We start from the raw sequence: 23,299 nt of genomic DNA, 5'->3' as shown, positions 1-23,299 counted from the left end.
TGGTGCTGGGGGATGGAGGAAACCAAGCGTACTGCCCCCAACAGTATCCCCTCATCCCGTCTGTTCTCCTTGCTGCGCTGGAGTGGAGCATCCCCGTTCATCTCTGCTGCTGCATGCGTTTCTCAGGCCGTCGCATGGTGCATTAAACCACCCTGTGCCCCTGTGGGCCAACGAGCTGGGCTCCCCAAATGCAGAGCTCACCAGGGATGGATGCAGCCATGCACCCATCCCCTTGCAAGCATCCGTCCCCTTGCGCTAAGTGCCTGCAGCCTCGTGGTCCAGCCCAGCATCGCTGCAGGGATAACTTGGAGAAGCGAAATTCCTGGGGCACAGAGCCAGGCGGCGATGCCCACCAGCTTGTCGCAGGCAGGAGGGCAGGTTTTGCTTCCTGGTCTGGCAGGGAGTTCCCCGCTGGCTTTTCACCTGCGTGATCGCCGCTTGGGTCAGCAGTGAGGTGGGGCCGACGGAGCTGCTGGGGCCAGCCGGTTCCTGGGTCGGCAAAGCAGACTTTCCTGTTTCGGCCGTGCCGTGCAGCCACTGTTCCTGCTACACCCCTGGCTCCGCACCCAGCGGGGTCCCGTCTCACCCTGCAGCATGCCCCTGCCGTACGCGGCAGCTGGGCCTGGACCCTGTGGAGTGGGGAGGGGACACTGAGGCTGGGAAACAGACCTGTCGGTAAGTCTGGTTTCGGGACCCTGGTCAGCACAGGGTGGGAGTGAGAAGCAGGGCTCCCCCAGCCCCTTTTCCAGGAGCAGGATGCTCGATGTTCCCTGCAGGGAGGCTGCACTGCCTCTCCCAGACTGCAACAGGGCTGTCCCCATCAACCCCAAACCAGAGGTTCAGGTCACCCCACAGGGCTGAGATGAGCTTTCTTTTTAAACCAGGGTCAAAGTCAGAGTAACGTGACACAGTCCATGGGGGCCTGGCAGGGAAAAAATGCTGAGACACCTAGTTCTGTGCTGGGTGGGTGCCTGCTTGCCTATACTGTCGCGTCCACCCACCGCCACAGCCTGAAGCCGCAGCCTGGTGCCTCCTAAATATCATAGGCATGTCACTGGCCACCGAGTTCCACGTGTAGGAACAGGAGAAATTGGTCATTAAAACTGCTGGTGGTGAGGCTATGAGCGGAGCTCGGGTGTCTAATGGCACAGACGTCCCAGGTGGCCCTGGGCAAGTCACTTAACCTGCACCTCATTGCCCCAGCGATGATGCTGCAGGGATGACAGCAATTCCCATGTCCCTCCAGCCCTATGCCCACACGCAGCAAAGCCCACTGTTGGAAAAATTAAAGGCTCCCGCTGGCTTTGCAGACTCAGCAGAGGGAAGCACAGAGGTGGTTTCACCCCAGGAGGATCCCCGTGCAAGGAGCCATGGCCCTGCGGGGTGGGCAGAATGCAGGCAGAGTGCAGGCAGAGCGAGGCGGTGTTGGCTGCTTGAGCAGGGACCTGCTCAGATGCGGGGCAGGCAGCTGGGGCAGCCAAGGCAAACAGGCACATACCTGCCAGCCTTGGTCACGGCACTGGGGCCGGCTGCTGCCAGCACCGTGATGGCTACAGACCTGCTCGCCACACAGCCTGGCTCCTGGCGCACCTCTCCCACTGCTGCTCCTCACCCGAAAGGAGGCAAGAAGGAAGTTTTGGCTACGAGGAAGTGTTCACGCTAGAATAAGAGCCTTGCTATAGGGAGAGCAGTAGTGAAAAAACATTCTGCTTTAAATTTGAAGCCTTCCCTTAAGCCGCGTCAGTGTTGTCGTGTGCACGGGTCGGGCTTATGCAGTTTCTGAGCCGGTGTGACTGCAGCCCACCGGCACCACCGCCACCTGCAACACGGGCACCAGTCCGGCTGCAAGCCCAGGAGCAAACCTTCTTGCTCCTCAGCACTTCGAGAGGGGGAAAAATAGCCAAAAAAAGGAGTTAGCTAATGGTGGGGCTTGCCTGGGGCTGAGCACACCCTTGGCAAGCTCAGCTGCCTGGCCAGGGAGGAGCCAGCACAAAACCACTCTTGGTTTATTTCCCCTACAGCCAGGTGATTCCTATTCTCAAAAATAAGGGAAAACTCCCTAATCCATCCCACCTGCTCCCTCCCCTTTCCAAAGGCAGGCTTGCAATGGTATAAATGAAAAGCTTGTAGGTAAGGGGCTGGCTGGTGCACAGCCCTCCCTGCCTGTGGCTCCCTCCAGCTCCATTTCACACCTCATTGCCGAAGTGGCCAAGCCCTAAACCCTTATGCTGGGCTCTAATTGTGTTCTTTTAATTGTGTTTGCTCTCATTAGAGCCCGGGGCCACCGGCAGCACATGCACTACTGGAGAGGAAATCCCCACCCTGTTAATTTTGCTTGTGTCCCCAGGTCACCTCAGCTTAGACATGGCAGTGGCAGCCAGGAAAGGCAGGGTGACAGCCTCCCCGCTTGCTGGCAGTGCTGCAGCCATCGCCACCACGGCTCAGCCGGGCTTCCTGGGTAGCTGGCTTAGCTGGATCCCATGTGAGTATGGTGGTGCTTGCCCCGTTCTCTTGCACAGCATTATCCAGGGGGGCTCCCAGTCTCTGAGGCTTCATCTCCACTTCTTCCTCCCTCCAAATCCCTTTTTCCAGCAGGATCCGCTGGGGTGGGGATGCTGCAGAGTGGTACCGTGCCGCCCTGGGAGTGCAGGGCATCCTTGCTGCCTGTTTGGGGCATGGTCTCCGGCTGCAGCATCCCTGCATGGGGCCTATCCAGGGTTATAGGAGCGATTTTGAAAGTACAACTCCTTAAGGCTGAAGCACTAGGAAGGGGTTTAAATGCACTGTACATGTTTTTTGCTTGGTTTTAACTCTTCTGTCCATCTCCACTCCCTGAACATCGCATAGTACCTAAATGGGCACTCATTGCTGTGGCTGTCGCAGTGGCTGTTGTCCTCCTCCTCTTCCTCATCTGCATCATCAGGTGCTGCTGTGGCAAGAAGAAGCCCAAGAAGAAAGAAAGAGTCAGCTTGCATGCCATCAGTGGCTCCAGCACGGCCTGCCTTGTGCGTCCTGCTTTCCCCTCTCCCCCACCTCCCTCCTCCCTGGAGGTCTGCTGCCCGGTCCTGAGGGTGGTGGCCGGGGACGTGGCTAAGCATGTCCTGAGGGCAGTGCTGTTCTCTGCTGCAGGTCCAGCCCGAGATGGAGGACCTGGAGGAGGGCACGGAGCAGACAGGGCGAGGAAAGCTGCAGTACTCCCTTGAGTACAACTTCCGTGCACAGGAGGTGGGGATGCTCGCGGCTGTGGCGCGGCAGGGAAAAGGCTTTGCCCTTGCATGGTCCCTCTTTGCTGCCCACCAAGGTGGACCATATCCTCTTGCACCTTGCCCCTGCCCACAGCCTCCTAGCTTTCACACCCAAGTGGCATGGAGGTGTCCTCCCTGCTGCACTCGCTTGCTTCCCACTGAGCCCCCAGTCATCTGCCCCGTCCTTTATCCGGTGACCTTGTGCATCGCTCCTTTTAAGCTGAAAGTTGGCGTGAAACAGGCAGCCGAGCTGAAGGCCATGGACAGTGGAGGCACATCCGATCCGTATGTGATTGTCTACTTAACGTCCGATATGAAGAAGAAGCACGAGACCAAGGTTTACCGCAAGACCCTGAACCCCGTCTTCAATGAGAGCTTCACTTTCCAGGTAGGAAACCATAGCTGACGATGGTTTTATGGTCCCATCAAGAGAGTTGCATGGGCACTGCTCCCAGGGCACAAACCACTCCAGGGAGGGAAATGCCTTTGCAATCAGATGGAGAAGCGTCAGAGAGAAAGACCTGTTATTGTGTCTGCTGCCCTGTCCCATGGGGCAGGGCTGCCACTGAGGAGTGAGTCCGGGCTTTTGGGTCCTCCCCTGCAGGTACCCCAGGCAGAGGTGCCTGAATCCACGCTGGTGATGCAGGTCTACGACTTCAACCGCTTCGCCAAGCATGACATCATCGGTGAGGTCCGGCTGCCCTTGGCCAGTGTCAGCCTGCAGCACGTCATCGAGCAGTGGAGTGACCTGGCGGTGGCCAGTAAAGTGGAGGTTGGTCGTGGCAGGTGGGAAACTCTACCGGGAGGAACACGCTGTTGCTTTTCCTTCCCTTGCCACCGCCCCAGGAAGCATCCCTTTGGGGGCAAGCATGAGGGTGGGGGAGACCCAAGAAACCTGGGTCCAGCCTGGTGCTCCAGCCCCAGGTGAGCCGGCTCCTCTGCCTGGTGCTCATCACTGGCATCTCTCCATCAGGAAGAGCAGCTGGGTGAGATCTGCTTCTCGCTGCGCTATGTCCCCAGCACCGGCAAGCTAATGGTGGTCATCCTGGAAGCCAAGAAGCTGAAGCGGATGGACTCCCATGGGCTCTCAGGTCAGCAGGGACTTGTGCTCAGATCTCCCTACCCCTGTCCAGGCCTTAATGATGGCACCCAGAGCTGCAAAGCCTTGAAAGCTCTCGGTGCGGAGACCTGCTTCCCTCTCCCACCACCATACCCAGCCCTTGGCTGGCTCCCATCCTTCCCCAGCACAGATACTCCAGCTTTGGGCAGAGCTGGAGGTATCTCCCAGGAGGAAATGTCATGGTTGGATGGTATGGGGAGCTCATGGCAGGAGGAGGCAGGGGTAGGTGAGCTCTGAGGTGGCTGGCAAGGGGAAGAGGGGTAGATGCTCACCACGAGGAGTGACAAGTGGGATGCCATGCTCTGCTTGGGAATGGCCCAGGGAAGCTGTTTCATGGCTGAGCTCCTCAGTCAAAAATTGTCACTTTTGTCAACCATGTCCTCTCTCCTCAGATCCTTTTGTCAAGGTGCATCTCATCCTGAACAGGAAGAAATGGAAGAAGAAGACGACAAGTGTGAAGAAAAACACCTTAAGCCCTTACTTCAATGAGGTGTTTGTTTTTGAGGTGCCTTTCAATCAGATCCAGGTGGGTTTCCCTGCAGTGCCCAGGGCTAAGTGGGTCCCCGCTGCAGCAAGCCCCATCTCCCTGACCCTCTTTCTTGTGTCCCCCCCTAGAACGTGGACGTGGTCATCTCCGTCTGGGATCATGACAAAGTGACCAAGAACGAGCCCATTGGCAAACTCTTCCTGGGCTGCCGGGCCACGGGCAACCAGCTGCGGCACTGGTCTGACATGCTGTCCAACCCACGCCGGCCCCTCGCCCAGTGGCACATCCTGCAGCCCCCGGACGTGGTTGACAAAGCCCTGGGGCTGAAGTCCCACATCAAGCTGTCCCTGCCCCCCAAATAGTGGGGATCCTCCTCCACCCGGGGGGCAGGATGGAGGGCTTACAGAGGGGTGAGGGGCTTCTGCTCAGCAGCATCTAGACGTGTTGGTCCCAGCTCAGTGTCAGCAAAGAGGGGACTGGGGGCTTTTTCTGGCCAAGAGATAATCTGCCTGCTGGTGCAGCTCATGCCCTGTGTGATGGCCGGAACGGGGCAGCTCGGCACCCCAGGGCAAGGCTGGACGTGAAGCAGAGGATGCTAGAGGGGACGGCGTGGGCGCAGGAGCCAGCTCATCCCAGCCGCTCATGGGCCAGGGGGACAAATACACAGAGCTTCAAGCTCATGCAAAAACACCGAGTCCATTGATATTTTTAAAGCAGAGGATTAACGTGCTGACAGCCTGGGGTGGGAAGTTTCTTTGGTTGCGAATAACTCGGCAAGAGGCAAACTCTTGGGAAGGCTTTATGTGTCCTGTGAAGGCTTTTAAACGAGACCAAGATCTTGAAGCATCCCAAGAGGCTTGAGAGGAGAGAAAGAGGATAGGCTGGCGAGGAAGGTCTTGGAGATACAGGACTAGCTCTTTAGTGCCCCTGCAACAAGCATGCTCTGTGTCCTGGCTAGAGGCTAAATGAGACAGCAAAATGAGCCACTGGTTGTCCACCTGGCTTCACTCTTAGCCCATTCCCAGCCCATGCTGGCTTGTGCACCCCAAGATGTGACTCGGGGTATGGGACTCACCAGTGACCATCTCCATGGACCATGCAGATGACGATGCACAATGTCAGTTCCATCCACCCCACGTGGTCCTACAGTACTAACGCAGCAAGGTTTGTGCCCCTGGCACCTGGAGGTGCTGCCAAGGTGGAGGGACTAAGGCTCTTGCTTTCATGCCATGATCACGCTACCCTGATGAAGGCTGGGTTGCAGCCCCCATGTCACTTCTGGGCAGGTTTCATGTAATCTGACAGGTTTTTGTGGCCACATATCCTGCCCTGCCCTGCTTTGTGGGGCCTTGGGGTGGGGGCTACATAAGTAACAGTCCCTCCGAGAAGGATGAGGGCATCAGAGAGGTGCCACTGTCCTTGACTGTGCTGCAGTTTGGGGTGGCTCAAGGGCAGCTCCTCTGAGCCATCTGCAGGAGGAAGCTCCCTGCATTGGGCTGGAGGAGGGAATTACCCTTGTTCCAAAATACTTCTGCTACAAAGCAGCCATAGCACACAGAAGATTTGGGCTTATATAATGGAATTTTGGCCCAAAAGACAAAAGTAATTTGCACCACAGGGAGATGCTGGCATGGCTCTAATAGCTATCGCCCGGGCTCTGGAGGGGAGAGAGCCCGGCACATTAATGAAGAGCCATTAATATTGAAAAGCAGTTAATCTGCAATTACCCGGAGCTCCACAGAGCAACCATCTGAGAGTTAAACAAACATGGTAAAGCTGAGGAAGGTTATGAAAACTCTTGATAGAGATTAATGACCTGAGCTTAACCATAAAAAGCTGCTGCGTCTGCTTCTTGATAAATATTCTCCAGGCTTCGCCGTGGCTGTGAGGAGGGAAGAAATGACAGGGTGATTTCGAGATGGCTGTAACGAGTGGAGTGTGGCTTCTGCTGGGGAAACAGCATCTGCTGGCGGCTGCTCATGAGATGGAGAAGGAAATCAGTCACCTCAGAAAGACTCGTAAAGGGGTGCTTTAAAGCCTCAACCTTCAGTCTCAGCCTTAGATCAGGCTGGAATGGGCTGTGCCGAAGACATCTCTGAATTGGGTTTGGGGTCCCAAATCCATCGCCAGGTTGCTTTTTGGTGATGCTGTGTGGTGATTTAGGGCTATGCAGGACCCCAGAAGGGTTTTGGAGGTGCTGGGAACAGACATTTCTTATTTGTGTGTGTGCTTTTTCCAGCCCCCTTTTTTGAAGTCATGGCCTTGAGGTTCACTACACAATTTATGGGGCCAGGCATAAAAGCACGTGCATATTAGTCCCAAAATGGACATAGTTGAAAAAGGTGCAGGGACATCCCTTCCTTGAGAAAGGTTACCCCCAATACCAGTGCTCACTGCTCTTCTCTCCACCTTTGCTACGCCCAGAGCCCGAATTGCTGGTGCAGTCCCAGGTGAGCAGAGCCGGTGGGAGAAGCCCGTGGCACTTTTCGGGGTGAAGCTGGGGACCTCAGGAGCCAGCGCCCAGCTGGACTAGCTCCAGGCAGCCTGAGCTGATCCTTGGTGCTGTAAAACTCAGGAAACTGATTTGTTTGCTCAAGAGGGAGAGGCGAGCGGGTGGGGCTGACCTCCACCCAGTTCCAGTTTTTAATGCACCGCCAAGGCTGCTTTCTTCCTCCGTCATTGCTTTTCCTTCTCAATCTGCCTTGTGCTCTTACAACAAGGCTTTGAGCGCTCTCCCCCTTCGGCGGGATCCTTTTTGTATCTCCTGGCAGCTGTTTGAAGCAGGACTGGCGGAGCTGGGCTTTGTTTTATGGCTTATTTCACCCAAAGTGAACACAGCCCTCCCAGGAGCCTATTCACGGGAAGGACGATGGCCCCATCTCATGGGCAAGCATCTCCTTTTCACCTTGGCCTTGGCAAAGCCAGTTGTCCCCCATTCACCAAGGCCAGATGTCCAACCATCTCCTGCCCGACTGATGCTCCTTGTGTGCTTGGAGGGCCTGGAGCAGAAGGATTCTCCAGTGGAAGATGCAATGAGAAGTTAGAGGAGGAAACCAACTCCTCCTCAGCTTGCGTCTGTGCTGGATTCCCCAGTCTGCATCTAGAGGGCAGGGCAGGTACATCCTCCAAGCTGGGTCTCTGTGTCGTCTCATCTGTGGCACCCGTAGAGCCTCACCAGCCAAGATTTCTTCTTCTGGAGATGGAATGCATGTGCGAGAGGGAGAGAAAGCTGTGATGCTCAGGTTCAACCCCGTTCCCATTGCCGCAGAGCCAGTTGGCACCGGGGCAGTGATGCTGGAGGTGTTCACGTGGCTTTTTGCAGGAGGCAGGAGCCAGCTTGATCCTGCACCACAGGGGCAAAGGGGGTTTTGCTGGTGGGTTAGGGGGGCAAAAGCAGATATCCAAAGCCAGTCTGCATGGTGCCAGGTGTCTGGGTGGAGTTTGTTCCTCTGCTTAGTGCAAGGGACAGTCCTTCTGCATTTGATTAGCAGCTTTGTGGGATGGTGGCAAGGCAAAAAGCAGGGCTTGGGCCAGGCAGAGGGCTGTTAAAGGAGACAAGAAGTACTGAAAATTGAGCTGTTTGCTATTAAGATTTATAATCTCAATTATTTACATCCAGATCCAAGACTTCTGACCTCCAGAAGTCCCTCCCAAAGTGAATTATTCCCTCATTCAGTGAATTTTATGATATTTGCCCCTGCACTTCAGGAAATCAAACAGGAGAGCTGCACCAGGAGAAGGCTGAGCCTTATATGTGCTTGTTGCCAGTCATCTGCCATGAGAAAAAAGTGATTATGGGCTGTCATCGTTCAGCCTGGGTATGTGCTGGCTGTCCTCCAGCCACAGATTTTTTTTTTGGCTAGTCTCACAGTTTTTGAGAGCTGGAGAGTATCTAAGCTTTTCTCACAAGGAGCAAGTGTGCCTGTTTTATAAATATTCGGTAACTAGCATCATTATATCTCACAATTTTATGGGGAAACGTGTACTTTGCCATGCAACGGTTTCTTTTTTAAAAGCTCCGGCTCCTGGATTTGCAGGGTCTTATGCAGGTTTGCAGCTTTTTCTTTTAAAGCACATTTTTAGCCTTTGTGGTTGCAGAGGGATATACATGAGGATGCCTCCAGGCTCAAAACCCAGAGGCAAAGCAAGAGGTTGGTTGGTTTTTGTTGGAGGCTTTTGCAAAGGAGCTGGGGTCCCGGGTTTGCTGTGGGGAGGACGCTGGCTGGAGGGAGGCCCCACGCAAGGGTCGTCAGCTGCCACAGCGGTTTGCAAGGTGGGTGGGAGGAAAGCCAGTACCCCTCAGCCGGAGCACATTTGGGGAGGCGAGGCGGTGAGGGCTGCAGCCAGCCTCCCCCTGCCCAGAGCCCCGCCGTGTGCCACACGCTCTCGGGGGGCCCAGGGGCACGCTTCCTACTGAAACTACACCTTTCAGTCTGCTCAGCACGCTGTCCCAGTGCCGGTTCCCCAGGGAGGGCTGCTTGGGGGAGATGGGGGGCAGCCGCCAGCCCCCAGCGGGCCCTGGCATCCTGCCCTTGCCTGCGGTAAAGCACCATGGCAGGAGAGGGGGGAAGCTTTGCTTGAAGGGTCCTGCATGGTGTGGGATGGGAGGGATGGCTGCAGTCGGCCAAGCGGCCTCTGGGAAACTCCGGTGGGAAAGGGGGGTGCTGGGGAGGGGTGCTGGGAGAGCCAGCCTGCTGGGCACTGGTGGGAAAGGGGTGGAGGGAAGAGGTCGTGCCTGGGTGCTGGGGGCTCTGGGGGAGGTGCATGGGAGGGAGGGGAGGGCGGCTTTGTGCTGAAGTTGAGAGAGGAGCGGGACGGGGGCTGCGGGATGGTGCACCGCTGCCTTTCAGGGCGATTGCTTCCTCCTCTACCCTGGCCGAGTCTGCTGTGGATGTGCCTTTCAGTTTCTTAGAGAGAGGCAAGGAGCCCTACCCTTATCTCTACTCCTTTTCCTATCCCCTTTTTTTACCCTTTTCCCCCTTTCCCCTGCCCCTACCTCTTTTCTCTGCCCCCTTGCCCCTGCCCCGACTGCTGCTGGAGCTCTTGCATCTGGGACTGTTCCTGCCCCAGACTGGGCTTCTTTTCTTTCTGGATCAGTCTGGTGACACAGAGGTGTTTTTAGGACCACTTTACATCCTGGTGTACCTTTCACTGCCATGGACAAGAAGGGAGGAGGGTTTCCCTCGTGGAGTAGCAGCCTCCTGCCCCAAACAGTCCCATCCGAGGAACAGGACTGATAATGGGTGCGTGGAGATGCTCCCCAATGGCTCCTTCCATTTGAACTTTGTGGGCAGACCTAAAAAACCAAACCTCCCATTTCTCCATATTTCAGGTCTCAGGAGGATGGAGCTGGGGTTTCTTTGCTGTCATGCTGCCGGGCAAAAGATGCCCCCCAAAGAAGCTCAGTGTTACAGGTACCCATCTGTGATGACTTGTTGCACGTCAACAAGATGGGGATTTCTCAACCAGCCTTCCTAACTTCACACAAAGGTGATGAAACCCCTGCGGGCACTTACCGCAGTTCAATTTGAGCAGAAACAAGCACAAAGTCAATTAGGAATAGGAGTTCAGCTGAGCTGAAATGAGGTCTTGACCTGCAAACACCCCAACCCATATCTTATTTTAAGTCCTGTGAGCGGTGTCTGGGAAGATGGTAGTTTTGAAAATGAGTGTTTCATCACCCTGCTCATAAACATGGACATTGCACATGCCCCTGTCTGAGCCAGTTATCTGGGGGCAGCAAGCTCTCTGTGGGAAACGAGCACTTTGAGTAGTGAATCATTCGTTTAGGATGAGAAGAAGAATTGCACCCTTGTAAGAGCCAGTTCTTCTCATTGCCTGTGAAGGAGGCAGCTGGCTCAGGTGGAGGTTTCTGCCCATTCGGCATCTGGGTTTGCCCTGGATGGAGAGCATTTTCCTCTTAACTTACATAAAAGTCAGAGCAGTTTTGACATAGCAACCTGAATTTTGGCATGAAGGGCGTCACTTAAGACAGCCCAGTTAAAACACTTGGCCTTGGTGTTATAAAAAGCTGGTGGGGAACTTCACTCTGGATGTGACAAAGGACACGTTCACATCTGCAAAGGCCAGAAACAAAATCCTCTGAAGGTCTCTCTGCTTTGGTTGCACTCATCCCACACCACCCCTGACTTTTGGGTATGTGCTAACCTCAGGTCTGGCTCCATAGGGGAAAACTCTTGTCTCAGATACACCCTGAAGTAAGCAGCATGGGGGATGGTGTTGAGAGATGCTCGATGGGTTTGGGTGTTGAGTTTTCCTGGCTCAGCCCTCTCTTAGTCTGAGCTCATCCTCTCTCTTCCCAGGCCTGATTGCGAAGCACCTCCAGAAGACCTTCCAGAGGCCCATTGCCTTGCAGCTGTCTTCTCCCATGGTTTGCTCTCAGCCTTGTGCAGGTAGGTGAGGCTGCTGAGGGTCTTTGCAGTTCCCAGCTTTTTTATAAATTGTGGTGTCTGGGGTCACACAGCACTTGCAAAAAGCCAGTGAGCTTGAAATGGATAATTTCTGGAGAATCATTCCCTACGTGGCCACTGGTTTGTAGGACAGTCGCTGACCTTGGGAAGAGAAGAGCTTTGTGCTTTATTGTGCTTTTTTTTTTTTTAGCTCTATGGCCAGTTTTTTTTTACTAACACAGTGTTCTCACTGCTGCTTCGTTTTGGCACAGAGACTGAAAGACCTTTTGAGAGCGAAGACACATTGCAACCATACTCATTTGAGCACAGAGAGGTCTCAGGCTGTTCTCCAGGCACGTTCTGGGTCACGTCCTGGTCTTTAGCAGGGTTTGAGGACGCGCAGACTCACGGAGGATTGTGTCAGGTCACTGTGGTAATACTATCCAGGGGCAGGCTCGGTGGGAATGCCGGAGGGATCACCTCAGCTGCTGGAGACCTGGGCACGGACCACCATCGGGCAGAGGTGTTGACTGTTGGCTTTCCAGAGGACCTGCCAACTCAGCCTGGGGCCGTGGAGAAAGGGCCGGGCTGTGGCAGGGTCTGAGGCACCTTCTGGTCCAAGTGTCCTGGGTAGGAGTGGGAAAAGCTCCTGCAAGGAGCGAGATCTCTGCCCGGGGCTGAGCTGGGAACCGAGCGATCCTAACCCTGGCTATGAACGCAGCCTCTCCATCACTGGAGACTGGAGCCCCCGGGTGCTACTGTGGTCAGAAGGGGCTTCATCCGGAGGGGTTTGCTGTTAGCTGCTCTCTCCCTGCAGCTGCTCTTCATCCCTTCGTGTTTTCAGTTTGAAACTCAGTCCTTCCTCCTGGCTCCAGCAAACCCCTCCAGCAGCCCACACCAAAGAGTGTTCCTCTGGAGTGGAAGGGATCATTAAAATGCCGTGTTTCTCTTCAAGGCCGGTGTTTTTATCGAAAGCACCTGCCTGTGAAGTACTTGTGTGTGTCCCTATGGAGTTGTTCTGTTCCTACAGGCTCTTCTCCAAACTTGGTGGTGAATAAAAGTGAAGTGCATGAAGAGAAGGGTGGGGATGTGGTGTCCGTAGCCGTACAGCCTGGCAGGACACACCGGTCACTCTGCTTAGTGCCATCAGCAGGAGGGCACAACTGCTCCAGCAAGTGGGCACCCCAGGACTGGCAGAGCGCTCTGCAGGTCCAGGTGAGCCTTCACGGTGATTTTGTGCCTGTCCTGGGGGAAGAGGATGGCTGGGTATTTGGGCTGGTGACGTGCAAGGTCTTCAGGGCCTCTAGTGTCTCCAAGTGCTGCCTTGGGCAAAGCCAGCTGCCAGCTTGTGCCTCCTTGTTTATGCAGCTGGAGAGATGAATTTCTGTGGTCTCACCAGTCCTTTCCTTTTCTTTGCAGATGGAAGAGGCTGAGAGTGGAGGGGCAGCCCACAGCACAGGGTCCCTGGCACGGGCATCCCCTTCTTGTGCCCTCAGATCCAGTCCCACCCCTGCTCCTCCTCTGCCTTGTCCAGCGGACTCCCCTTCCAAGGCAAAGCTCTCCAGCTGCTTATCCATCTTCTTGCTGCTGTTGTGGGGATCCAAGCCCAATTCCAGTCCCCTGCCCCATGCCAGCTACAAGAAACCCCTCAGGGGGAGCTGGAAGAAGAACCCGCATCCTGAGGAGCCCGCTGGTCCAAAACCAGGAAAGCCTGCATGTTCGCCCTTCACAGGACCCATCATCGCTCAGATAACCTACTGCATCTACCTGGGGAATCTCAACGCTGCCTACAGCGGGCGGGCAGGCACTGTGCACCAACAGCATTGACAGTGTCATTGACATGAGCAGCCGGCCCAGTGACCACAGCCTGAGTGTCATCCCCTGCCTGTGCCAACGGGGAGGGTTCAGGCACAGCTGGTCACGCCTCAAGGTTGATATCGAAGCTCCACTCCATGCGGATCATCACAAAATGGGGCAAACCTGCTTCCGGGACATCGAGTGCAATGAAGCTTCACTGGAGAGAGGGAAGCGTGTCCTCATCCACTGCAGGGATGGTTACTCTCTAGGTCATTCAGTACCTGATGGTCAAGCACAGCATAAGGCTGCTGGCAGCCTACGAGTTCATGGGGGCACGGTACCCGCTGAACATCCAGGAGTGTCATCAGGACCTGCTGGTGGGTTTGGAGATGTCCCTGCAGCATGGGGGCATCAACATCACGTGCCTGAAGCACTCCCTGTCAAGGAAGATGGCATGGAGCTAAACGGACAGGGTGGCTGTGTTGTTTGGCAGCGGCCCTGGAGAGGAAAAGCCAAAAGCCTTAACTCCATCTCATGGGTGAATGAGGTGGTTGTAGCTGTGGGGTGTGTAGGACAGCACTGGCACAAGATGCAAAGGCGATGGCCTTCCTTTGCAGCAGTTCCTAGAGGCTGGTGTTGGCAGAAGTAGAGTGTGGGGAGCTCTTTTAGGGATACACTGGAGGGAGATGGAGTGTTCTGGGCAGGATGGGAGCCATGTGCTTTGCTTTGGTCTGATACGATTTTGGGAAAGCAAAGGGAAGTCGGACACTGGTTTGCTCAGCAGTCCTGCTTGAGCTTTTACCATGAGCTCAACTGCTGCTGAGCAGGAGGCTTGGGTTTTTTTTGCCAACAGTGTCACCATCGGAAGTAAGACATAGTGTCATGTCACTGATGCTTGTAGGATGTTGAAGAGGAGGCAAGGTGTAAGGGTGTAGGAGATGGCCGTCACGGACAGCTTGTGTGGATCCATCAGCTTAGTCCTTTCAACACGTGGTGGTTCCCTGGAGGAGTCTGGCCCAGATGTGCCATACCTGAGTCTCTCTAAAGCATAGGGCAGAACCTCCTGTACATGCCAGGTCTTCCCTCTGGCCTTGCAGGATGGTGAAATTGCTCTGGGAATGGTGGGCCATACTCATGGCATGTTCCTCTAGCACGAGTGGAGGGGAGCAAGGGAAGGGAACAAGGTCATCTGCTCCACAAGAAAGGTACCCAAATGTGAACAGTGTGTCCACCCACAGCCCCTGTGCAATACCCTCACTCATACTTCATACTCACAGAGCCGAGTACCTCTCTGAAGGACTTGCCTGGAGCTTCCTTATGTCTTCCTTGAGGAACTTGTTCATTCACCACTCAAACACTTACACTACTTCCTTTGGAAACCTCCGTCTTAATGTTAACTAGAGCTCCTACTTTGGGACGTTTTTGTTTTTCTGTTCTTCCTGGTCCTCCCTGGGTTTGTTCCTCATGACATTCTGGGTCTGAAGCCTCTTTCTTTTTTTGGGAGACCTGCCTTACAGCTTAACCTCTGTGCAAGGCAATTCCAGGGAAAGCCTTATGCAGACTTGGAGGCTCAACCTTCTGTTCACCCTATTACCACACCTCACCATCCACTCCTTCCGTATTCTACAAACACATCTGTTTTAGACAAAATTTTGCTGATGGGACTTCTTTCTTTGAACTTCTTTATTCAACTGTTTCAGGCCAACACTTTCCTATTGCAAGCTGATAAACAAAACCTTGAACTCGGAGCAAATCTCTTTTGCTGTGCTGCATGCCGGAACTCCAGGAGGTTCAGAAAGCCTTCATTTCACAGGGCTGAAGGAAACTCCTTGGCTGTGGGGAATTTTTGAATGGACAACCCTCCCAGTTTTGGTCCCTCCACCAAGAGCTGAGCTGCTTTTTGGAGGACCGGTGGGCCAGCAGTGGCTAGAATGTGCGTAGCTGCATAGGGAGCTGAAGAAAATGGCTGTAGAGACTTTGGAAAGAATAATAAAGACTTGGTTTAACCCTAGAGTCAACCATGGCTTATGGAGTCGGCACTGAAAGGAGAAGTGAAGCAGCTAAGCTGTCCCTGAATGGGTGACTTCTGCTGTTGGCTATAGAGGGTGGCTGCTGTCTGTCTGGAAGTGTGCTTGCTTTGGTCTCTGTTTTTTCATTTTCTGAGAAACTGGCTTTACATGGGACAAACAGACGTTCCTCCTGCCAAACTGTCTGTTTTTGCTGAAGTCCAGATGGGAGATGGGTGCTGGGTGCAGTGATGCCTCTGCCAATGGGTCTTCCTCAGGGGCTGCAACAAGGGATGCTCCTGGGGAGCAGAAGCTGCTGGAGTTTAACCTCCTTGTTTACTAGCTCTGCCTGGAGCTGCAGAGCCCTGTCTCCATTAGGGCTCACCGCCCTGGGGACGTGGATGTGCAGGAGGTGAGTGAGGAGGAGGGTTGGAGCTGGCTGATCCTCATTACAGATCTTCCCAAGCCCCGCTCCCTCACTAGGTGCTGACCCACAGCCGTTGCATGGGAGCCCAGATGAGGGCAAAACCAGCCAAAACCTCTGCTGAACTGCACCTTCGCTGTGAATTTCCAGGAGTCTCACGGTGGATTTGCAAGGGGGTAGCTCAGATCTACAGGCCAGCATACATGGACACCAAGGTGTTCGCTACCCAAACCATCTCCCTCTTGCCGTTTCAGAGGGACAAATCCCGAGCGGACCCAGCCTTGCCCACAGTAGGCATTTCTCTCTCCTCCACCTGCTATGGGTGCAAACCCCTGCAAGACAGCAGCCCTGTCTCAAGGACTTGCTCTTCCTTCACTGGCATCTGCAGCATTACTTGTACGATGCCAAGGTGGTGAAACAGGAAGCCTGCAGCAGCGGATTTGCCGCTATCTATATAACCTTTGAGAGGTGCCTGGAAAATATTGTCAGGGCCACGTCTGAATCAGCCTAAAAAACCCCAGCTGAAAGGGGAGGGAGCGCCTGGGCTGGAGGAGGAGGAGGGCAGGAGCTGTTTGGGCTCCTGTCTCCATGGGATCCCCTACACACACGCACTGCATGGGGCGGGCAAACATTTCCAGCTACATTTTCACCTGCCTCTCCATCGGGCTCATGGAGATAGGGATCTGGGGCATCCCACAGCAGATGGGGGGGGGGGGGTTACCTTTCTTGCTGGTAGCGTGGGGCTGCTCCCCCATACTCTGCTGCCTCTCCCCAGCCCCTGCACTGCAGTGAGCCTCTGGGCAACCCGCAGTGGCTCCGCAGGTTTGTTTGTTAAAAAGCCTTAGTTGTGTTGAAATACTTCACACGGGGAGGAGCTGCAAATGCTTCACATGTGGTAAGTGAGGTTAGAAGAGCATGCTAGGGATGGATGGCTCGCTCAGTGATTGCTCTTGCACATACTATTGGCAGTGGATTGGGGGGTGCAGGCTCTTTCCCCTATGCATTCCTGAAGGGCAGAGCTGCTCCCAAGCCACTGGAGGTGAATGGAGCTGTGCCCCTGTCCATGGATAAGCCACTCTGTCTCCAACGGGAAATTTTATTAGAGGCCTTGCGGATGGATGGCTGTGTGCAGGGAACCCCGGGCTCTCAACAACCTTGAGGTCATATCTAGTGTTGCAGGTTGATGGGAGGAAGAGGGGGAGGAAGGCTCCCTCCTCGGCACTCCCGAGGAAGAGCACCTCCCCGGCTCCTCCGGGATGGCTCTGCTTCCCCACCCCATGGGTAGAAGATGTCCTCCCCCTCCCCACCCCTCCGTCCCCACGGCTGCCCTCTCCTCCGGGGCTGCCTGCCTGGCCTGCCCCAGCCAAGGGAGGTGCACAAGGGACTCTTGCACATCATTGGTCTGAGAAGGTCTCCATGCCCTTAAAGAGAAGGTGGATTTTCTGCTGAGCCACCCGAGAAGCCCTTTTATACCTCCTTACTCAGCCAGCTGCCTGCGGCTCGCCAGTCCGTCCTGTCCGGCCAGCGGCACTCTCTGGTTTTCCTCTCCAGACTTGGGTGAGCCGTTTTGCATGTCTCTTACTGACCCAGCTTGCTCTGAGGGGGAAATGGGGGAGGAGATACACTTACCTGAGTTTTAGGGAGATAAATGCCAGGTGGGGTGACCTGCTGGGAGAAACGGGGGTGCTAATAAAAGCTTCTCCATCCTTTGCCTGCGGGAGAGGGTCCGTGCATCGCAAAGTCTCCCTCTGTCTTTTCCAGTGCCCTTCTTTCTCTTTGGTTTCATGCCTTCCTCTCCCTTGGTTGGTTTTGCTCTCCGGCTTGAGTGGCAAAGGCAAGCGGAGCCGCAGGGTCCCTAACGCTGACCTCCCTAGGGCCATAGGACGCGGGGTCCTTGCCTGCCGTAACTCGGCAATGCTCCCTATTTACACCCGACCCGGTCTTTGCAGTGCCTTGCTCCTCAAAAAACACCCTCAGACAGTGACGACATCCAAATCTACTGTGTCCCCCCACCAAGAACAGGTGATTTAAAGCCCACATTGCACGCAGCGAGCCGCAGCCTGGCGTTGTCCCCTCACTTCCTCAGCGCTCGCAGCATCGCCGCCACCGAAGTGGGTGCGTACAGACGCGGGACAGGGATGCGAGTAAAAATAGCTGGCGTTCCTTGGCCGCCCTGTCCCTCAGCTGTAGCCCAGCCACCTGCGGTGGCTTTTGCTTCGCATCGCTCCGACCTCCCTGAGTCACGGGGGCTGGCACCAGGGAAAGGCTGCCGTCCGAGGAGACAGCTGCAGCTCCTTCTGCAGCTCCCTGACCATTTTTAGAAGCACTTTCCTCCCCGCCCCCCCCAAAATAATGTGATGGGCCTGCACATTTTCCAGGATAAAGTTTCCTTGGCCCTGCAAGCTGTGCCTCCTCCCTTGGGCATGAGCCCCCGTTAACACTTCACCTCCCGACAGAGCCTCCCAGGTCTGCAGATGGCTGTGTTGCAGGGGCTTGCCTGCTCTGCAAAGGACGAGCTTAGTTTGGGCTTGGCTGACACTCCTGCATCCTTCTATTAGCAGGCACACGCAGGAGATATTGCTCTGCTAAAAAAGTAAAATCCTATTTACGGGGAAATAATTTACAGCAAAACAAAGCTGCTCTTCCATCTCTTCCCTAATATGCTGCATTGTACCTGTAAAATTTCCACTTAATGGAAATGCAAGGAATTGCCAGGGGAAACTCTTTGTGCCTTTACCAATTCGACAACTTTCAACCCCGTTCGACGTCATCTGTGCTGAGGTGGTTGCAATAGGTTCCCCTGCCCCACGCAATGGATGCATACATTGGCAGTCGCATCCTCTGAAGTCCTTCCTTGTCACCTGGGGTCGCTGCCTGGCTCCGTTCCCAGGGTGTCCCAACCCTCCGCAGGCTTTGGGATATTTCTTTTTCATGAAGTGGGGCAAGACTGCGTGGCAAAGTGAAGCAGTAAGCTGAAAATAGCTTTTTCCTCTACTTCCTTCATTGCATACAATGGTTTCCTGGGGGTCAAACAAGAAACATGCCTGCAGGAATTACTGTCACAAATCTCTCTTTGTCACCAGACCAAATGGTGCTGGGCCAGAAGTCCCCCCGTGCTGAGGTTTGTGTGGCTGTGAGTAGGCACATATTTGGCTCTCGTCCACAAACTGCAGCCTAGTTCCCTATATGATGAAAATTTGGAGAAGTTGGGAAATAAGAGAAAACCTGTTCCTCTTTTTTTTTTTTTTTTTTTTCTAGAGGAATCTTGCTTTGTTTTTAAGCCCAAGAAAGTCACCACCAGCACGAATAATTGTGAACTGTTTTTTTCCTTGGTTTTCTTTGCAGGCTCACAACCGTCTAAAGCAAGATGTCTGAGTAAGTTCCCATTTTTCTGTCTCTAATATGTTGTTGGCATTTAAAAGCTTTTGTTCAACTGCCAACTTTTTATGCTTGTTAAGATTCCTCTACTTGTTTCTGATTAGGATGCTAAATGCCTTTTTCTCCCCTTTCTCTTCCTTCCCTTCCTTGTCCATCCGCTCATCCTGAACAGTGAAGAGGTAAGTGTGTCTTGGTGGGGTTTTTCCTTTAGCAATGCTCATGGCATCGATCTTGGCTTCACCGTTCCTCCTTAGGAAAAGCAGCTGCTGGGGATGTGTGTGGGAAATGGCAAGGCTTTCTTGCTGGCTCCTGGTAAAGATGGAAAGTAGAAGAAAAAACCCTTTTGAAGGTCTTTTCTGCCTCCTGGCTTGGAGTTAGATGCTTTTTTCCCCTCCTTTCCTGCTTCCCCAGCCGGCCACGAGATGGTGCTGGGAAGGCTGTGGTCCAGAGCCGCCTCTCCTCCATCACCCATCCACCACCCAGCCCTTGGTCAAGCATCCTCTCGTCCTTCCCCACACCTAGCCCCTGGTTTTCTGCCCACTGAGCACTGCCAAATCACTTCTCAAAGGGGATCTGGTGAGCCCTGGATGCAGGGCAGCCTTAGCAGGGTGGAGGTTGCATCCTTGGCAAGTTCTCCCTGGCTTCTGGCAGAGCCAGAGAGGAGCTGGGCTTGAAGCCTGGGGGAGGCTGGGGAAATGGAAGGGAAGGTGTGGGAGAGTTGTGCATGGCTTTGTAACTCCGTATCTCCTTTTAGCAAGCTGCTCCATCCTTCATCTCTGCTTGGCACCTCCCCATATGTCCAAAGCACCACAAGCTCAAGCTTGTCCTCACCAAGAGAAAAGAGGGTTTCGGGGACACATAGAAACTCCACAATATGGTGCTGATGTCCAACAGGTGCCTTGATTCTCCACCAAACCCAGTGCCCCCAGGGAAGGCTGGGAGGGCACTCTTTACTAAGGTACTAGTTTTCAGACAGAGAATAAGCCCTGGGCTAACGGTGCTCAAGCGATCTGCTCTCTCCTGGCCCATGGCCAGATTCATACAAGCGAAATCCTCCCAGCTAATGGTGCGCTGCACCTCTGAGCTAGATGCTTTTTTCTGCAGAGCTCTTCAGCCCTGTCAGGAGGGCCTTAGCACCATTTGCATATGCAAAACAAGTCAGATTTTGTTACATTTTGCTCTGCAGATTCTTATCCACTTCCTCCTCTATGCAGCCCAAACACACAGCCAAATGCTGCTTCTTACTCCCCCACCACAGCGTATCAGATGCCAGGGTGCGCTTCCTTCGCCTCAGCCACATTCAGCCTTGCTTGCTCGTCTGGGCAAAATGCTGAAGAAACAGCTGCAACGCAGTGGCACATCAAGGTTGGGCCTTCTTTTATAAATAGGAGACTTGTTGCTGCTGTTCCAGCGCATCACGGGTACAGAAGGGCAGGCTTGGTCTTCCGTGCTCACCTGGCATCCCAGGGAAGAGCGAGCTAGTTTGCACCTTGCAGCCACAGCCTCGTGGCCTGCAGACCCCGTGGTTGTGTCTGTCCTCCAGCGGTGATGAACCCCCCACGCCCTGGCCCTGCCTCCCCAGTGCCCTAACGCAGCACATCGAAATACCCGTAACTGCCAGGCTGGGGAAGAGTTGCAAAAGGGCTTGCTGTTTCTCACAGCGTCACCTTCAGCATCACCTGCGCTGGGTCTTTCAGCTCCAGAAATTATGCAGCCTTCATGTTTTCACCTGCCTGGCCATCCTTCTCACTCTGTGTGCCAGGGAGCGCTCAGAAAGACATCCCACAGCTCCCAAGTGCCCAGGGGCATTAGGGCGGTTGAGTGCAAAGCAAAACACATGTCTGAGTGAAGAGGAAGTTAGAGAAAAAGCTAAAAGTCCCAAAAAGCCAAGTTTGAAGTTATATTTTATATGTACATCTGCAAGTTCGTCAACCTCATTATCTTTTCCTGATGCACTTCGTAGGGTTTAGCTACCTGAGGTTGGCAAAGCTGGGTTCAGCAGGGAGCCTCTTCTTTGAGTGCTGCGGGTTTGGGGACCAACGGTGTGTCAAGCATCCCGGCTGGAGCCAGCTCCCTGGCATGGCTGCAGGTCTTTGGAGGACTGTGCGGTTGTATGGGGAAGGGGAACGGAAAGGGGAATGGGCATCCCATAACCTGCTTTTCTCTCATTCCTCCCACATGCAGAAAAAGAGGAGGGCAGCCACTGCCCGTCGGCAGCACCTGAAGGTACGTGGCACTGCTGGGACTGGGCGAGGTGTGTCCTGACCATCCCATCTCCCATCCCAAGCCAGCCAGCTCTTAGCACTCTCCCTCCTGGAAGAGGCCTCGATGCACAACATGGGGCCCCCCCCAGCCTTCCCCACTCCTTACTGGGTCCCCACCATATCCCTGGCTTGGAGACACTGGTATTGATGGGGAGCTCCCCAAGCTGCCTCTCCATCCCTTGCTAACCCCCCTGCCCTCCTCCCTCGCCTCCACTCTGTGCTGACCATCCTCCTGCTGCCTTCCAGAGCGCTATGCTCCAGCTCGCTGCCACCGAAATAGAAAGAGAAGCAGCTGCTAAAGAAGTGGAAAAGCAAAACTACCTGGCAGAGCATTGCCCTCCTCTGTCGCTCCCAGGATCCATGCAGGAACTTCAGGTAAAGACTTCTTTAACCCTTTCACTGTGCCCAAGCAGAAAGGATTTGGCTCCATCAGTCAGCCTGATGGGTCTAGATTGTCCTTCCCATCTTGACGTCCTCACCTGCGGGTGCCCTGGCGCTGGCTGGATGTGGAATTGGCTTGAGAGACAGCTGGGGTCCCTGCAAAAAAAAAAAAAAAGGGGTCTGGCTGGCAGGAAAGCTGCATTTCTAATGATGTATTGAGACAGCATTTGCATGAAGCTGGTAGCATGGAGACCAGGATCTGGCCTGCGAACCACCCTTCGCCATCTGGTCTTGACCCAATCTGGTCTTCTGGACTGAGGTCTTTCAAAGCTAGAGCGGTCAGGAGAGAGGAATCACGTGTGTGGGTCCTAGCAGTCGACATCCCTCTCTGCTTTTCCTCCCAGGAGCTGTGCAAAAAGCTTCATGCCAAGATAGAGTCAGTGGATGAGGAGAGGTATGACACAGAGGTGAAGCTACAGAAGACTAACAAGGAGGTGAGTTTCTGCCAGAGCCATCCCTCAGGAGAGTCTCCAGCCCATCCTTCGTGCCTCCCTGTGTCACTTGGGTCTGTCTCACGAAACCCATGCCCCACTTTCTCTCTGCCCCCCCTCCCCTTTTGTCCCCCCACAGCTGGAAGACTTGAGCCAGAAGCTCTTTGACCTGCGGGGCAAGTTCAAGAGGCCACCCCTGCGCAGGGTGCGCATGTCCGCCGATGCGATGCTGAGGGCCCTGCTGGGCTCCAAGCACAAGGTCTGCATGGACCTCCGAGCCAACCTGAAGCAAGTCAAGAAGGAGGACACTGAGAAGGTACTCCTTCCCTCTCTGCTTTGGCCATACAGGAGTTGGCCCCCATTTTTCGGGGCTCATGCCTCCTTGTGTGATAGGCAGGGTTGAGGGTGAGCCTTTCTCTGTGATGTTCTTCCTGCTCAGTATTTCCTCCTCTGGCACCCATGATGTTGAAAAAAGAGGGTGCAGCCCCAAAAGATGTACAGCATGGGTGGAACTGGTTTCCTGTAGCTGATATGGGGTTTTCCATGGGTGGATGGGTGAAGGGCCCTGCCTGGGTGGGTTGTCACCCTGGGGGGGGACCCCTCGCACCCATGCGCCTATCCCTCCCCCAGGAGAAGGACCTCCGCGACGTCGGTGACTGGAGGAAGAACATCGAGGAGAAGTCTGGCATGGAGGGCAGGAAGAAGATGTTTGAGGCTGGCGAGTCCTAAGAACCCGCCTCTCCACACCCGTCCTCCGCTCCCTCCTGTCCCCGCTGTCCCCCCGGGCTCAAGGGCACCGACTGGGTGCCGTTTCTCTCTGGTTTTGCGAAGAGCTGCATCCTGGCAGCAGCGGTGTAAATAAAGCTTTGGTGGGAGAGGCGGGTGTCGCCTGCCTGGGGGGCTGGACCCTGACCCGTGCCATGGTGCCAGGAGGGTCTGCCCCCAGCATGGGGGTCCTGGTGGGGATGGGGAGGCTTTGGTGGGGTCTGTGCTGCAGGGATGGGGGTGGGGGACGTCTCTGCTGTTGGTCCCTCCCTGAAGCTGGGGCTGCTCGTCCCCCTTGTTGTGGGGAGAAAAGGGTGAGGCCGTGCCACCAGGCCCTGCTGGCATCCTCCTGCCAGGCTGTACCATCGGCTCCTGGCCATGTCCTTCACCGGTGGCGAAGGGACAAAGAGAGGAGTCCGAGCCCCAGGAGGTGTTGCAGAACCTCCTCCCACGGTGGCAACAGCGGGAAGCTGTGGGGAAGGAGCGGAGCTGGGAGGGGAGGTGAGGGGTGACGGCTGCGGGGCAGAAGGA

General features: G+C 54.9%; 2 protein-coding genes across 2 annotated transcripts; both read left to right on the top strand.

Annotated features, from left to right (window-relative positions):
• The first annotated feature begins 1,219 nt into the window (after nucleotides 1-1,219).
• On the top strand, nucleotides 1,220-5,214 carry SYT8 (synaptotagmin 8). Its single transcript, XM_059826123.1, has 9 exons — nucleotides 1,220-1,622; nucleotides 2,348-2,482; nucleotides 2,848-3,005; nucleotides 3,130-3,225; nucleotides 3,466-3,633; nucleotides 3,850-4,017; nucleotides 4,219-4,336; nucleotides 4,758-4,891; nucleotides 4,981-5,214. The coding sequence occupies exons 1-9, from the start codon at nucleotides 1,220-1,222 to the stop codon at nucleotides 5,212-5,214; spliced, it is 1,614 nt and encodes a 537-aa protein (XP_059682106.1).
• Nucleotides 5,215-13,343: 8,129 nt separating this feature from the next.
• TNNI2 (troponin I2, fast skeletal type) lies at nucleotides 13,344-22,732 on the top strand. Its single transcript, XM_059826122.1, has 7 exons — nucleotides 13,344-13,480; nucleotides 20,630-20,723; nucleotides 21,052-21,093; nucleotides 21,378-21,506; nucleotides 21,917-22,006; nucleotides 22,143-22,319; nucleotides 22,634-22,732. Exons 1-7 carry the CDS (start codon nucleotides 13,344-13,346, stop codon nucleotides 22,730-22,732), a joined length of 768 nt encoding a protein of 255 aa, XP_059682105.1.
• The last annotated feature ends 567 nt before the right edge of the window (nucleotides 22,733-23,299 follow it).

This window comes from Gavia stellata, chromosome 17, assembly GCF_030936135.1.
Source record: "Gavia stellata isolate bGavSte3 chromosome 17, bGavSte3.hap2, whole genome shotgun sequence".
NCBI lineage: Eukaryota > Metazoa > Chordata > Aves > Gaviiformes > Gaviidae > Gavia > Gavia stellata.
The sequence above is the reverse complement of the archived record's forward strand: the minus strand, read 5'-3'. Positions and strand labels throughout refer to the sequence as shown.